The sequence below is a fragment of the Chelonus insularis genome, unplaced genomic scaffold (genome assembly GCF_013357705.1).
Source record: "Chelonus insularis isolate UGA/USDA-ARS -01 unplaced genomic scaffold, ASM1335770v1 contig_358_pilon, whole genome shotgun sequence".
Lineage (NCBI taxonomy): Eukaryota > Metazoa > Arthropoda > Insecta > Hymenoptera > Braconidae > Chelonus > Chelonus insularis.
In genome coordinates, this window is record NW_023276522.1 from 1,096,403 (window position 1) to 1,111,777 (window position 15,375).

Sequence of the window (15,375 nt, forward strand, 5' to 3'; positions counted from 1 at the left end):
CTTGAAATAGCATGTACATATGTATCGGAAAAATATTCAGTCATATATAGCGATAGTTCAAAAAGCCCTGTTTCCCATAAATAAAACATTTTTTATTTTCGGGATATTTCCGGCTTGAAAATTCTAGCTCGTATACATTCAACGTAGAATGAACGATTCAGTGGTTTCCCAACGCTGCGTTGAAAATACCGTCAGGGTATTAGGATTCGCATTCGATGGACAGGATATATCTCGATACATACGAAACGGTGAGTGACGCTTGGAATGCAGCTGAAGGATAAGCCGACTGCAGTAGTTGCATCCTCTCCGTTACACAAAGCCATACTAGCCCATTCTATTACCGTCATCATACCTCGACCTGTACAATAGCCACATAAACCATACCTTCTGTATATTGTATATTATACACAAACACACTAATATGTTACTCTTTGCCCTCAATATTTCTCGTTTTTGATATAAATATGCTACAAAAAATCGCTTTATTCTCTCATAGATATTTCATGCTATGACCGATCGATATAAAAATATTATTACTTGAATAAAAACAGAAATTTTTATTCAAGTTGTAATTATCTTTTTGATGAATATTTATTAATTTTTAAATAAATAACATTAGTTTTTTTTTTATTGTTTAATGAAATATCAAAATACAATTTCATTTATACAAAAATAATTTCTGATGATACCATGCAGCAGTGAGCTGAATGCTTTTAATAACTTTCATTAAAGTAGCTTTTGTATCAATTTACATTTCGAGCTTTTATCAACAGAGATAAATCACAGTCAACTAATGTAAAACGAAAATGTTGGAAATAGAAAAATATGAAATAAATAGTTCATTGTTGAATAAATCGTGAAAAAATTGTACCAATTTACCAAAAACTAAATTATAAATATTATAATTGTGGTGAATTTAAAGTTTCGTTTAAACTTTTATTAAAGTGCAAGAGTTGATAAAAGAGAAAACAACAGAGTGCTTTGAACTTTATCAATAAATGTTAAGATGAATAATGCAAATAGAACGAAAATTACCAGACACAAAAAATTGTATCGAAATGAATATTATGATTGTTATTACACTGTTATTTTGATTATGCTTGGATATTAATAGACATAAAGTAGTTTCTATCCTATTAATGTGAGATCATGCAAAAAATATATAATAAGCAAATAAATTCAAAAAACATGATTTTTCCTAGATCTATGGAGCAAAGTTCTCTCATGAAAACCTTCAAAAAATAATAAAACATTTCTTTAATCTCAATAATCTCTTAATAATTAATTTAAAGGTTTTATTTCAAAAAAAAGGCAAGAGATAGAGATGTAAGATTATCAAAAATGAACAAAAAAAAAAAATAGCAAAATAACCAATAGATGTTCCATTTACCACGGTGGGGTTTGGTAGAGATTTCCCTTGAGGCATTGACTATTAGCGATCACAAATAGGCTATTACGGAGCTATTAATACTGCGATGTCTCGATACAGGTCTTCCTGCTCGGGATTGCGTGTAGAAGGGCACGAAATGCGGCCACCCTGCATGAACGCATGGAAACAAAAATCTACAGGGAATATATGTGCTCAAAGTGTTGAACAGAGACAACAGTCTTCTCTATTGACTAACAAGGAGACGTTCATGTTGGTGGTGTAGGGTTTCGATGGATCCCAAGAGACTGGTAATACGAGATTCACTTTGTGTCGGTCTTTATAGTTCTGCATATCAGACTCTACACCCACCTAAGTGTGCGTTAACCTCACTCACGACATAAGCTAAGACTACATCAAATCTTCAACAATGTGTATGTTTTAGATAATTCTAAACAGGTGGTATTGTGTGGTCGATTTCAATCATAGAGTTACAACAGCATTGAATAAAAGGTGGTGATTGAAACATTATTCTAAAATTAGTTTTGATGAGTCTTAATTAAGATATAGTTTATGAGATTAATTATTAAAATTGTTTTATACACAAATTTCTTGAATACCTTCATTGAAGTTCATGACTATTATCTTTGAAATTAATATATTGTAAAATAAGACCCAATAACTACTTCGGCAAATTAATAAATAAATAAAAATGTTTATTTAAGAATGACAGCAATTAATTAAAAGAAAAAATCCGTGCGGTCAACTCAAGTCTCAGTCAAAAACTGGAGATAAACAAACTCTCCCCTCGTTGCTATAAACAATTTAATCGTCAAGCAATCGTCGTTAACTAACAAACTGTCGTTAGTCTAATAGTCATTAGATGGCGACATACAAATATTTTACAATATTTATAAATATATTAATATATATCTATTATAGATAATACAAAATAATCATTCATGCATTTAATTTTTTTTTTATTAAAAATTTTCTCTTTTCAAAAGTGTTGAAAACTAAAAGTAGAAAATGATGATCATAGATTAATCACACTATAACGCCACTACGACCCTTAATATCTCTGTCAAGCTATCCTCGACTGATTATATTACTTACTGATTAGATCACTGCAACCCCACAATTGTTTGTGCTTCGGATAGACTTTGAAACTTTGGAATATTCGTAGTAGTATACATGTAGACCATGAAACAGGACGAGAGGGTGGTTTATCATATCTCGTAAAAGTGATGTGATTGACACAGCTTCCGTATCTATTTTAGGCTTGATAATTGGCCATAGCACGTGTCAGTAGACCAGCATTACTTTTCAAATGTCTTCAATCCCCAGGATAAATTGATCTCAAATTTACCTTCAGTTAACCAGAGATATACTTTTTATGGTTTCCTATCTAAAAAGAAGAATCATTTTCATGATCATTACGGTTATTATAAAATGTCTACGATACTTTATTTTAAAATACCAAAATAAATTGGCTATGAAACAATTATTTCTTATATCACATAATTAGCATTACATTAATATTAATAATCAACTGAGAATGTCAATAATAAATGATTATTTAAGAATCAATGTTATATAATGACTTTTTTTTCAGAATATAAAGCATACTAATCGCATTAAAATACTTATGAATTGAAGATAAAATAAGAGAGGGATGGTATTAGCAACCAATACGATATACTGCAGAAATATGATATAATGGTTACATGTTATATATTGGAAATCGAAATTCATATGATGGAAGAGCGCTGATAGGCATTGAAATATATTTGATGGTTAATCCCTTCAAATCAAATGGTTTAGATACGAAAATAGATATTAGTAGTAAATATTTATGTATTTTTTTTTTTTAATATCAACATACAAATCATTATTTAATTTTAAAAATAATAATTAACCAATTTCCTAAGGTATTTTTTGAACAGTAGTGAATGATCATGGCAATGATGATGATGATTACTATCTATATATATTTAATATTTAATTTACTATCTATATTTAATTAAGCCCACCATGTCGTTATTTAAATTTTTTATAATATAAATATATTATAATTTTTCCTATCACTGCAAATCGTAGTATTTAAATTTAAAACACTTAAAGTGTTTTAAAATGATGTTTAAAATCACTTTAAATGCACTTGGAAGTATTTAAAAAGTGACTACAATGTTAATCGAATGGGTGACATCATTTAAAAACACTTTAAATGTTTTAAATTAAAACACTACTACTTTAGTTCTCATGACCTCATAAAATGCCCTTAATCGAAATAAATATGAAGCTAAAAAAAATACTAAAATGTATCATTCTAAATATTGAATACTCAAAGCAGATTTTGATAAAGAATGACCAAATTAACACCAACAACAATTGATAATATATCATAGAGTTATATATTAATATATCGATGGGCAAAGTGCTCGACACACTAAGAATAAAGCAAAGGAATGAGGAAAAAATAAGCACAAGTAAAAAGATAGAGGAATGACGACAGAGTCACGTCGATGGTAGTGTGCGAGGAAGGTAATAGCTAACAGGCGAGGAAACGTCGAGGGGCTACACAGTAAAGAGGACGAGAGGGGAAATCGTAAGCGGCTTACGCCCGCCGAGTGGAGAGCGACTCCTCGCTAATTATTTATAGAACCCTCCCTCACTACTCGCTTTTTTCATCTCGCTTTATCTCTTGGTCGGTTTCCTACAGAAGATCTATCTATCGTGTAAAAGTAAGTCAAGAGAATGCATCTCTTTCGACAAATGGAACATCATGCACTCTCCAAGCACTTAAAAATCCTTATATTTACTCACGATATATCATATACATACAATACATAGACACATCGTGATTGTGTTTTCGACGTTACCTCAGATATCAAAATTCATATTTTATTTAATGACAACATCAAGTGAAAAGAAAGAGAAAGAAATATACTCTGAGGGAATATTTTATCGCAATACTTGATTGTCTGATTCTATTCTGCATGTAGAATGGATGTTTTATCGATCGTTTAGAGGTCGAAAGGGCACAGAGAGAAAGAGAGATGAGGAAATGATGTATAGATATAGAAGATACAGATATACAACATTTTGCTCTCTACATCTATATGAGCAACGCGGCAAAAGGGAGGAGAAAATACGAAGGCGGAAAGGGACGGTCCATTTTTTAGGATTACGATTGCCCGGGAAAATAGGTGATGAGAAGAAACAGGCCAGAGGAGGGCGAAATCGTTTGGATAAAGGGAGCACTAACAATGCACTCTCGCGACCCTTGACTTCCTGCCGGGATTCTGTGATCTTTAATATTCTTTCACCATACCCTGGCCAAAGTACCTGCACGTCTCTTAGCACTTGGAATATCATCACAGTATTATATTCAATATGCTTGAAACGTTATTTGGTATACATTCGACCAGAAAAATTTTGCGCACGAGTTCCTCTAAGTATCGTTTCCTTTTTACATGTATCATACTTATCTTCTTTTTCTTCCATTAGTTTTGTATTTAAGAAAATCTTGTTTTATTTTCCTTTTTTTTTGTTAGAGACTCTTGACTTCCTGGGATGTAATTTCTAAGTAGAAATAGATGCTTAACTTGTGAATTCAAAAATATAAAAAAGATCAAAGAGAAAAATTGGTGTGCATTTATCTGATATAGGGCGTAAACTTGCTTTATTTGGTAGTCTGACTAGCGATTTTTACAATTGAATTTTCTTTTTCTTTTTCAATCGCTCCTGATTTAATTTTACGCCAAGTTTAAAACTGCCTCTTACATTGTGGTCATTAAGCAAATTCACCAAAGTCGATGAGAAGAGAAAATAATAATCTATTTACGAACAAATCCACCTATAGAATTGTTGAGCCTTTGATCTCTCGTTGACTGTCAACTCGTTATAGAAGTCTTCATTATATTAGTAATTATTGAAATTTTTAGATTCAATTAGTTACATCGTTTTATAATATTTAATATCAATTTGTTAAAAGATCTAGCTTGGGTGTCTATAATCGATCTTTATTTTTTATCTTTATTTATATATGAAATATTTTAAAAAATCAATTAATCATCAAATATAATTTTTTTGAAACAATTAATAATTTATAATAATGAACAAATGGAAAGATAACATTTAATTAAAGCTATAATTAATTCCTATCATTATTTTGAGTACAATATTTTCATTACATATAACCTAATTAAATTAATTAATAATTAATATAAATGGAATTTCAATAACAACATACTTAATAAGCTAGTCATATGTGAATACCAATATCATTTTCAGTCGTGGTTCAATTCAACTCAATATTTTTCAATCTTTCATCAAAGATCTTCTTAGATCTAGATACGTTCTTGAGGATATTTTGAAAAAATCGGCATGATTGAAAATGAATTGATGAAAATAAAGCAAACACAATAGTTTAGAAGATAATCAAGTGTCGGCGAGAACGAGAAAGTGAAAGTAAATGAGACAGAATACCGGCAAGCAGGATAGGTAGGTAAGTCCAGGCTTAGCCTGGTGACACAGTGAGCCGAACGGAGCCGCGAGCTTACAGCGGCTCTCGCAGAGTTGTTATAATGGGATCCGGCTAAACGCAAGCCGATTTTAACTCTTCGTCGCTGCACTCGGCCAAGTTCAAGGCCATTGTCTTGGGGGATGCAAAGGGGAGAGAGGGAAACTGTTTTGTTTGTTGTCGCTTGATGAAAGCAACGTCACAGGATTTGCAATTTGTTTGATCATTTACCGAAAATTTCTTAGAATGATCGCTTTTCAAAATTTTCTTACTAAATAGAGATGTAGATATCCGGTATTGGACACAAAAGATAAATAAAGATTGTCGGAAGTGTCATTTTTTTGAAATTTCTCGTCACTTGTTAAGCAAAGCCAATAAGTGTTTTGTATTTTACCCTTTATATTTCGGTTTTCATGTTCTTGCTTCTTTTTATAAAATTTCCTGTATTTAGTAACAATAAAATTATCTTGAGAAATCTTTAAAATGTCTTTTGCTTAGAAATAGATATTTTTGACATGCTATTATTGAAGAAATTGAGTGTTGAAGCAATACTATTTATTTTTTCTTTTCTCATGAATGCAATTCTCAGAATAACATTTTTTAATCAATAATACTTTTACAAGTGCATCAAAATAAAATTTTCTATGAAAAATAAATAACAATTCTTTCAACAATTATGATTATTCAAGTATAATTATAATTAATATATTAATAATTATAACGAATATATTCGTTACTCATTAATTTATTAAATATTTTTTTAAACAATTATTGGAAAAAATAAATAAGTAAGATGTCTCGTGAGAGCAATTTTAATGAATCTACTATGGTTTTTTGACAATATAAAAATAATAAATATCTGTTTATAGTCTTCGAGTTGATGGGGGGGGGGCAGTATATAAGGAGCTCTCAATCCCTTGAAATTAACAGATGTGGGGGATAACGAAAGAGATGAGAGTGTGTCGAAAAGATAACTCGTTGACCGAAGGCCTCGTTATTTCAACCATGCAACAAACTTAGCCGCGTATAAAAAAGATAACAAAAGAGAGATTAAAACAGCAAATAGAGAACAAGTACACGTGATCTGTCTAATTAGTGAGTTTTGATCCTTTACTGCTCTCAATATGCATTTTGCTCGCTTTGAATTTCGACTCGTATTTTCGTATACATCATTAACCATGTAAATCCTTTGTACAAAAATGTTTAGTATCTTTCAAACTATCTAAAAGTTTAGACCTTTAAAAAGACACCTGCAAAGAATTAATTAACTGTTTGGATAAATTTCCCTATTTATTTAAATGCAGGTAAAATGTTGAGATTAAAAAGCATAAAGCTGAAATTCATATATGAATATTAAAATAAATTCAAAATATTTTATTTAATAAAACTTTGAAAAAGTCAAATAACATTTATTTGTGATATGAATAATAAATCCTCAAGTGTTGATAATTGATTCGATATGACTCCTGTAATTAATTAACAACAATCCATCAAAATAAATAGATAAATATAAAGTAAATAATAGATTTAACATGCTCGATGCACCAATTAAATTGAATCCATTATTTGAATTAATATAGCCTAGAGGATAAAAGTAAGTTCTCTTTTGAGATTGATCACTGACAATAACACAATGTAGGGATCTTTGAACCTACACTATGACTGCTTTAATAATCAGAGATTCCATTTACCTCTGTAACCATATTCCTTGATGAATTTGAGGTAAAGTAATTGCTCATTTGTCTGCAGGACATTTGAGACAAGTTGAAAAAAGAATTATAAGTATGACAATATCATCACAGTTAAAGGGATATTTAGTCAATTTATTCCACATTTAGGAGTCAACTTATTGATTAATTCATTGATTAAATAATCTGTTATGATTGCAAAATAATTATTATCTCGAATTATTTTATAAAAATATATCCAGTTGATATTATAAATTATAATTCTTGCAAAAATGTATCACTGTGACCAGCTAACTTAAAAATCAAAAAATGTGATTGTTATATTTTTAACATCTAGACTGACTAGATTTTCAACTGATAAATTTTTTTCTTCATTTCCATTGAAATAATATTCTGTTTATACATATATCGTTCTTGACCATCAGAATACATAGATTATTCGACCCTAATCCTCGAACAAATGACAATTTTTATTTTTGCTGTCAACAAAACACGAGGGAGTAGAGAGAATTTTTTAATACATAAAAGCCTAACGCTCCTCAATGATTCTATATTTATATCTCTCAACTCAAAGGCATTAAAAGTATGAATCAAGGATCATGATTTAGGTCTTTCGTTCTTTTTATGTGTCTTATACAGTTTTAATAATTTTGAAATGAAGTAAACATCATACGTATTATATTGAAGAGATATACTTGAATGATAGATAATGATGTTGATGCTCGTACTAGTTCAATAAGTTTAAACCCAGCTCTAGATAATGAAGTAATTAATTCAAGTACTCTAAAGGAAATGAACTAGTTTAACGAGTAACTTATTTCATAAATATGTTGTAGAAAAGCTAATAATTTATTACTACGAAATATAAAGAAAATAAATGTCTAGAAAAAGTATTATTACTTCTTCAACAATAAATTATATTTCATAAATAATCAATGGATGTAAATATTTTTAATAAAATAAGTTTAAATGTAGCATATCAATATAATTAATATTGACTTATTTTGTTGGTAGAAAATTGGAAACAGGTTTAATTCATGAGGAAAATAATTTTAATAGTATTTTACTCTGAAAATTAAAGATCAGTAAAATGAATAATTAATTATAAATCTAAATAAATAAATAAATCATAGACATTTGAGTTAATAATATGTGATATTTTATTTTCTTTTAATGTAGGAAGTTGTTTTCATCTCACACGATAACATAATCGTGTATCTTTTACAGATATAATTTATTTACATTAGAGTATTGGATCATACGTTATTGTTAATTTTTTTTATTACAAAGTAACTTACACATTTAAAGTCATGGGCACAATATAATATTTTGATTACAGTAAAATCTGTTTTTAATTCAATTCAATTATAATAATCATTACCTAATATGATTTAAATGTCTAAATTCACAAATAATATACAATTTTATATTGTATACACGAAATATACATTAACGATTATGTTCTGTTGTGATTTTTATATATCATCCAACTTTTCACTATCAATCTTATCAAGATTCATGATATCTACGAAACTATTCATTGATTTATTACTAAAAGTGTACAGTCTATTCCACAGCTTCATCATGAGAATTATATCCCAGTCATAATTCAATCATAAAGCATTATTAACTTCTTTCACGACAAGTTCGTAACTCGAACATTGGTACATTGCTTTATCATTTAATTATTATCACGAATAAACCGCAATTAACGAAATTCATCAATACATTATACTATATTTATTATAGAAATTTAATCATTCAAACGTTTAATCAATCAGCAGTGTATGAAGTTTTTTTTTTTCAATTTAATTATACATTGTTATATTGGCTCACTAAAGTTCATTTCATCAAATTCATTTTTATTTTTTTTTCATATCACTACAATATATATATTTACAATCCACGGCTACTGGCCGTTTTTGATATGAATTATTATCCATAATTATTATTAAGACAACAATAATTACCATTTATAGCAATTATTTAATCCCAATACAAAAAAAAAAAAGACTTCGATTGTAAACTGTTACAAATCAACCTCAATTAAAGATAATCTTGTGTAATTAACATTTTCATTCTATACAGCGGGCGGATAAAAAGGACATTTTGTTCATAACGTTATTTAACATTAGCATTATTACTATTATTTATAAATAGTCATTTATAGGTTTACCAATCATATGTTAGTGTGTTTATAATGATGTAGGATTTAATAAATAATATTCTTTAATGTACGATGAACAATTGAAAGCGATTTTTAAATTTATTAATGGAAAAAAATTATTAAATGCTGCGGGACTTTGATAAATAAGTTAAAAAAAAAAAAAAAATTGATTAAGCAGTCATATCATTCACACCAATAGAGATGAAGCAGCTAAAAAAATTATCTCACTGATGTGAACGTAATAATATAATGATCATTCTATTAACTAACTACGATGCGATATCTTGAGTAATTTAATTAATTAGATTAAAGAAGATGATTTTTTACAGGTTCAGCATCTAGCTATTTAGATCATACGGATAATTATTGTGAAATAACATTTTTTTAATACCATTTTTACTAATTTACAATAAATAGTTCAATAATGGCATTTTTTAAAGATAATTATTACTTCATATAGTATAATTGTGTGAAAATTAATTTTAACACATATTATCTTATTTAAACTAGATAAACTCTCAATTGTTTTATTTTTCAAAGTTGAAACTCATTGTATTGCCTTCACGTACCTCAAAACACACCACTTTATTCATCAACATTATCATCCTTGTCATAATGTTGAAGCGTATCAGAGTCGTCAACGACTTGATTTGAACGCTAGACCATTGCTTGGTACTTTTGATCAGGCAGAATATAATTATCAGATGAATCACCAGGTGATGATGCTGTCATCTCATTGTTCGATGCATTAAGATGATGGTGACCCGTTAAATGGGACATGGATGAAGTCAGAGTCATATTGTGATGATACTGAGAATGATGATGATGGTAATTACTCTGAGGACTGTGGTGCATATGAGATAATTGTGTTTGGTAATAATCTCCTGATGCATAAGGATTTTGATAACTATTGTAGGTCTGACCAGCATAACATTGACTGGCATTAACTGAGCCTGGTGACGCCGAACTCCAAGGGAAGCCATACTCAGCACTGTGATGAATTTGATTAATAGGAGGTGGGTACGACGAGGGTGGCAGTTGACTTGAGCCAGGTGTAAGGGGTGGTGAAGGAGTAGTGAGGGCGCTGCTGGCCCCACTTCCTCCTGTTGGTGTTGCACCAAGCCTTGGAAATGTCGTGTTTGTTGCCATGAGAGGAGAATTTGATCCAGGTGCTTCTTTTCCACGTGGTGGTGATACTGGAGATGTTCGTCTATTTGGCGCTGTTGCATTCGATGAAATTTTTGTTGCATTGTTTTGCGTTTGATTGGACCTTGGTGACACTTTGGGTGGTGTGGTTTGTGTTTGTTGCTGCTGACCTTGTTGCTGTTGTTGCTGAAGTTGCTGTCTGCATTTTGCTCGACGATTTTTAAACCAGACCTGTAACATAAAATAAACCATACAGTTTAGTAACATTTTTTTTTTTTAGCAATAGTTATTGAACTTTTGAGGTTTTTATTTATTTCATTAACTAATAGAACGCGACGTAAGAAGACAAAAAATGTTACTAAAAGAAGCTTTATTATGTAACCAATACAATAATACGAGGATGTTACATCAACAACATCCAGAAAAATATATAGACTTTTGCACACATTACTTTTTCATGAGTGTGAAATAGAATCTGAACGTGCACACTCACGTATACTTGGATAAAAGTGGAGACAAAAAAATCGTTTTCCCTTGAGTAGTGTGCCGTAACCTCACACACCCACCCTCTGAACGTAATCCCAGTACAATGTGGCTTGGGGTGCGATCCTATGAATCTACGCTCTGTGCCTTTAAAACCAGATCCAGTTCACTATTATTATGATTATTATCATCAGTATTATGACCATTGTTATTATGAGATAAGTGCTTTCTATTGATCTATAGTTTATTAGAAACTTTAGCTATGAAAAATAGAATAAAATTAACCTTCTATTCATCAAGGAAAAAATTAATTTCTCAGATTTGATGAAAGTTGATGTATTAAAAAAGTAACTTTTAGAATATTTGTATCAACCGCAAGAGGGACGATCATTGAAGATGCTCGGAGACAGCCCATTATCACCCCATGTTTACATAGTGACACCCCTTGCGTCAAACAAACTGAAAGCCATATCCCTACATTGAATTTCAGAAGCGTAACCCCGAAAACTAACGTAACCGCCCGCGGTGACTCGTCTCCTTCGAACAATCTTCCCCTTCTTTTTCTGATTTCAACAGCTCTAGTTTGTTTCCTGTTTGTGTCGAGGTGCAAATTGCACTACCATCTGGTTTGTATCTACATAGGATCTTTTCTATCATCATTTTATTTTCGCTATCTCTCTCTCTCTTCTCTTTGGCTCTTGCTAGCTTTTCGTCTCTTTTGTTTCCTGTACCACACTCTTATACCAACTGCCACAGCTGCGTTGACATTATTATGACAAATATGTTTGTCTGTTTGCTTTGCTGAGGAGGCGCGAAATAGAAATATCTAGCGCTTTTTAACATGAAAATATTCCATATTAATTTAATTAACATTTTTTTATTTATACCTGCTAGAAGGCAAAGTTGAATTGTAATTTGATTTTTCCAAAATTTAATTACTAAACAAATAATTTTAATAAAAGTAACGAATTAACTTGAAATTAAATAATAAAATTTACTCAAGAGGTCATAGATTCTTTTTTTCAAATCATAAGTTCAGTAAAATATTAAATATTAAAGCTAATAAATTAAAAAAGAAAGTATATAATAATTTTCTTTATACAATAATAATTATTTAAAAATTAAAAAAAAAAATTGTATGAGATATGATGAAGCGTCGGAATGATTAATAGTTATACTACTAGCAAGTAAAAAAATTTCCGATAAAAAAAAAATCTTTAATCTTCCGTTGATCAGTTTTTCGCGTGGATTGATCGAACAAACGTTGCATCTGCGGCTTTCTCGCGCATCGCGTCATTGTCGATTTGAGTCAGGAGGAAAAGAAGAGTGGGGAAGAGAGGGAGGGTTATAATCCATGAACAAATCGGTAGAATATACCGTGAGTACGGTTCCGTTTTGCAGTTCACCGCATTACTTCTGAATACCATCCATCTCCCATCAATGTTATTGGCTGTACATTGACACAGTAAGAGTGCGTAGCTTATGTATGCTCGCCCTTACCTCATATAGTCAAAGATTAAAACTAGTGGGGATAGGTAAAAGACTCACTTTTTTCCCCTGGTACGACTATCGTCAGTATGAACGTGTATACGTATGTATGTACACCCCTTTCTAGTTGCTCGCCATTCACATCGGCTTAACTGCGGGCTGGAAGCTCGGGGGCTGAATCTCCTTGCTTTTGTCCCTATCGCCTGATGGCCGAGCCTCGACGTTCTTGGGGACCTTAATCCCCCCGTAAGGGTACTATCGTTGGCTTTCTCTCTCTCTCTCTCTTTTGATGCGTTTACTGGATCGGAGAGGAGCATTCAAAAGAGGGTGGAATAATGATGGTATTAAATCACGTGACAGTTTGTAAGCAGACATCGAAGGTGATACATGGCGTAAAAAAGCTTATAAATACTACCAACTTTTTAAATGCCACATACTGAGAAAAAAATTCCACTCTAAAAGTGATTATATTTTTTTTTTTGAATCGTTACAAAAGATCATTTCTATTTTTTTTTTTGTCATTTTTTCAATTTATTTAATTGAATGAATAAAGTGTTCTATTATTCAGTTTGAGATTTTTTTGATACAATTATTTAAAAAATCCTTTGATGTATAACTTTTGATTAGAACAAAGAAATAATTTGATTTTCAATTTTTTTTTTTTTATATTAATCAAAATTTTTTAATTGTCATCTTTTGTTTTGTATGCAATAATAATTTTTTATTATTTCAAGAGCAAAAAAAAAAAATAATAATAAATGATCTTTTTATTTATCATTCAAATAAAATACCAAATAAAAAATCACCTCACTGCATCTGCTTAGGTTAAACGTATCACAAGAGAAATTGAAATGAATACTGAATCCTAAAGAGGACGAATGTACTGGAGGCATATTATAGAGTTTCTCGACTTTTACTCCCTGTCGCGAATGGAGATGTTACAGGGACCGCAATAAAAGCGTCAACAAGGCGCTTGGCAACATCTATCAACGCTTCATCCACAATGAAAAGACAAGGGAAAAGATTAGAGAGGAAAAGAGAGTGAAGTTGGCTGGGGTGACTTTGACTTGTGTAAATACCTCAAATCTCACTCGTGCTTGCAGAAGCACGAAGCTTTTTAGCCCCTCATTCCACTACCACATGCATCAAGTCATTTTGGACGTTATGTGATTTATTATCAAACGCATTTTGGACCATGTTATACATTGGTTTGTGCAAGTCATCGAATGTGCCTGACCAAATATCGACTTCTATCACTTAAACATATTATGTTTATTACGCTGACGACCTATTCCACATTTTATACTATTGATACATTCTGATTATACACTACTCTAAGGAGAAATATAATAAATATATCGAAATAAATTTATTCAAATACTATTCTATCTGAATGTTGGTTTAGATAAACTTCGAAAATAATTATAATAAATTCGATTATATTCTTGGACTGCTCCTTAAAATATATTCATTCCAAATATTATAACTAATTATTGATAATTATTAGATTTCATAAATTATTTTAATGTAAAGTTAACTTTAAAACATGTCCCAATTGTTGTGAAGCTTATATTTTTTTATTTCATTAGAAATTATTTCGAATTTAATGGAAAGATATATTGCTAAACAGTAAGTAGAAAAATAATAGTTCTTACCTGTACTCTTGATTCCGGTAAATTGATTTTCATTGCAACTTCTTCCCTCATAAAGATATCTGGATATCGTGTCTTGGTGAACAATCCTTCAAGCACATCTAATTGAGCTCTGCTAAAGGTCGTCCGTTCCCGTCTCTGCTTTCTCTGTGTGACGCCTGTAATAATGAAAATTCATTATTACTATTATAAATAATAGAATGAAATTTTATTTTTCATAAAAGAGTTACATTCGATAAAAAATTTTTAAAATATTCACGAAAATTTCGAGTCATAGAAACAATTTAGCTTCGATGATAATATGATAAAGAGACGGTAATAAAAATAATTTAAAAATCTTCTCAAGCCACAAAGAGTGAATTGGCAAATCCATATATGCCTATGTATTTTATAATATATGAAGTAAACGTATATGATGAGAGAAATGACAAGAGCATTGCTCGGATGCGATAGCGTAATTTTGAGCGGTGGTCCCTCCCCTCATTTCTACTCCCCTGACCCGCTGTCGAGCCTCACTGGGCTCGTTTCGGGACCCACGTAATCCGCTTATGAGGAAAAGGCGACGAGAGTAGGGTGGCGGGTGAGAGGGGAAAACTATATAGGTACACCCTAGAAGCATAAGAGAGAGTATCCAGAGAGATTCGCGGTGAACTTCCAGCTGTTCTCGAGACTAGCTGAGTCCATTGCGAGAACGCTGATGTCGCATTAACAATCGACTTTACGACAGTCGATGGAAAATGGAATTCGTTTTTTTTTTCTTTTTCATTTTTAAATCTCTATAAATCAAGAATTAAATTTTTTAAAAATTTAATATCAAAAACTCAATATGTTTTCGAAACTACCAACACACACACAGATGA

At 30.7% G+C, this 15,375-nt stretch overlaps 1 protein-coding gene across 1 annotated transcript in view; it reads right to left on the bottom strand.

Moving 5' to 3' along the window:
• Positions 1 to 10,171: 10,171 nt before the first annotated feature.
• LOC118066956 (homeobox protein OTX2-B-like) overlaps positions 10,172 to 15,375 on the bottom strand; it is a 37,091-nt gene continuing 31,887 nt past the window's right edge. Inside the window, exons 3-4 of the mRNA XM_035083420.1 lie at positions 14,519 to 14,673; positions 10,172 to 11,123 (exon numbers count right to left, since the gene is read on the bottom strand). Coding sequence (XP_034939311.1) covers positions 10,404 to 11,123; positions 14,519 to 14,673 — 875 coding nt within the window. The 3' untranslated portion in view covers positions 10,172 to 10,403. The remainder of the gene's footprint in view (positions 11,124 to 14,518; positions 14,674 to 15,375) is intronic.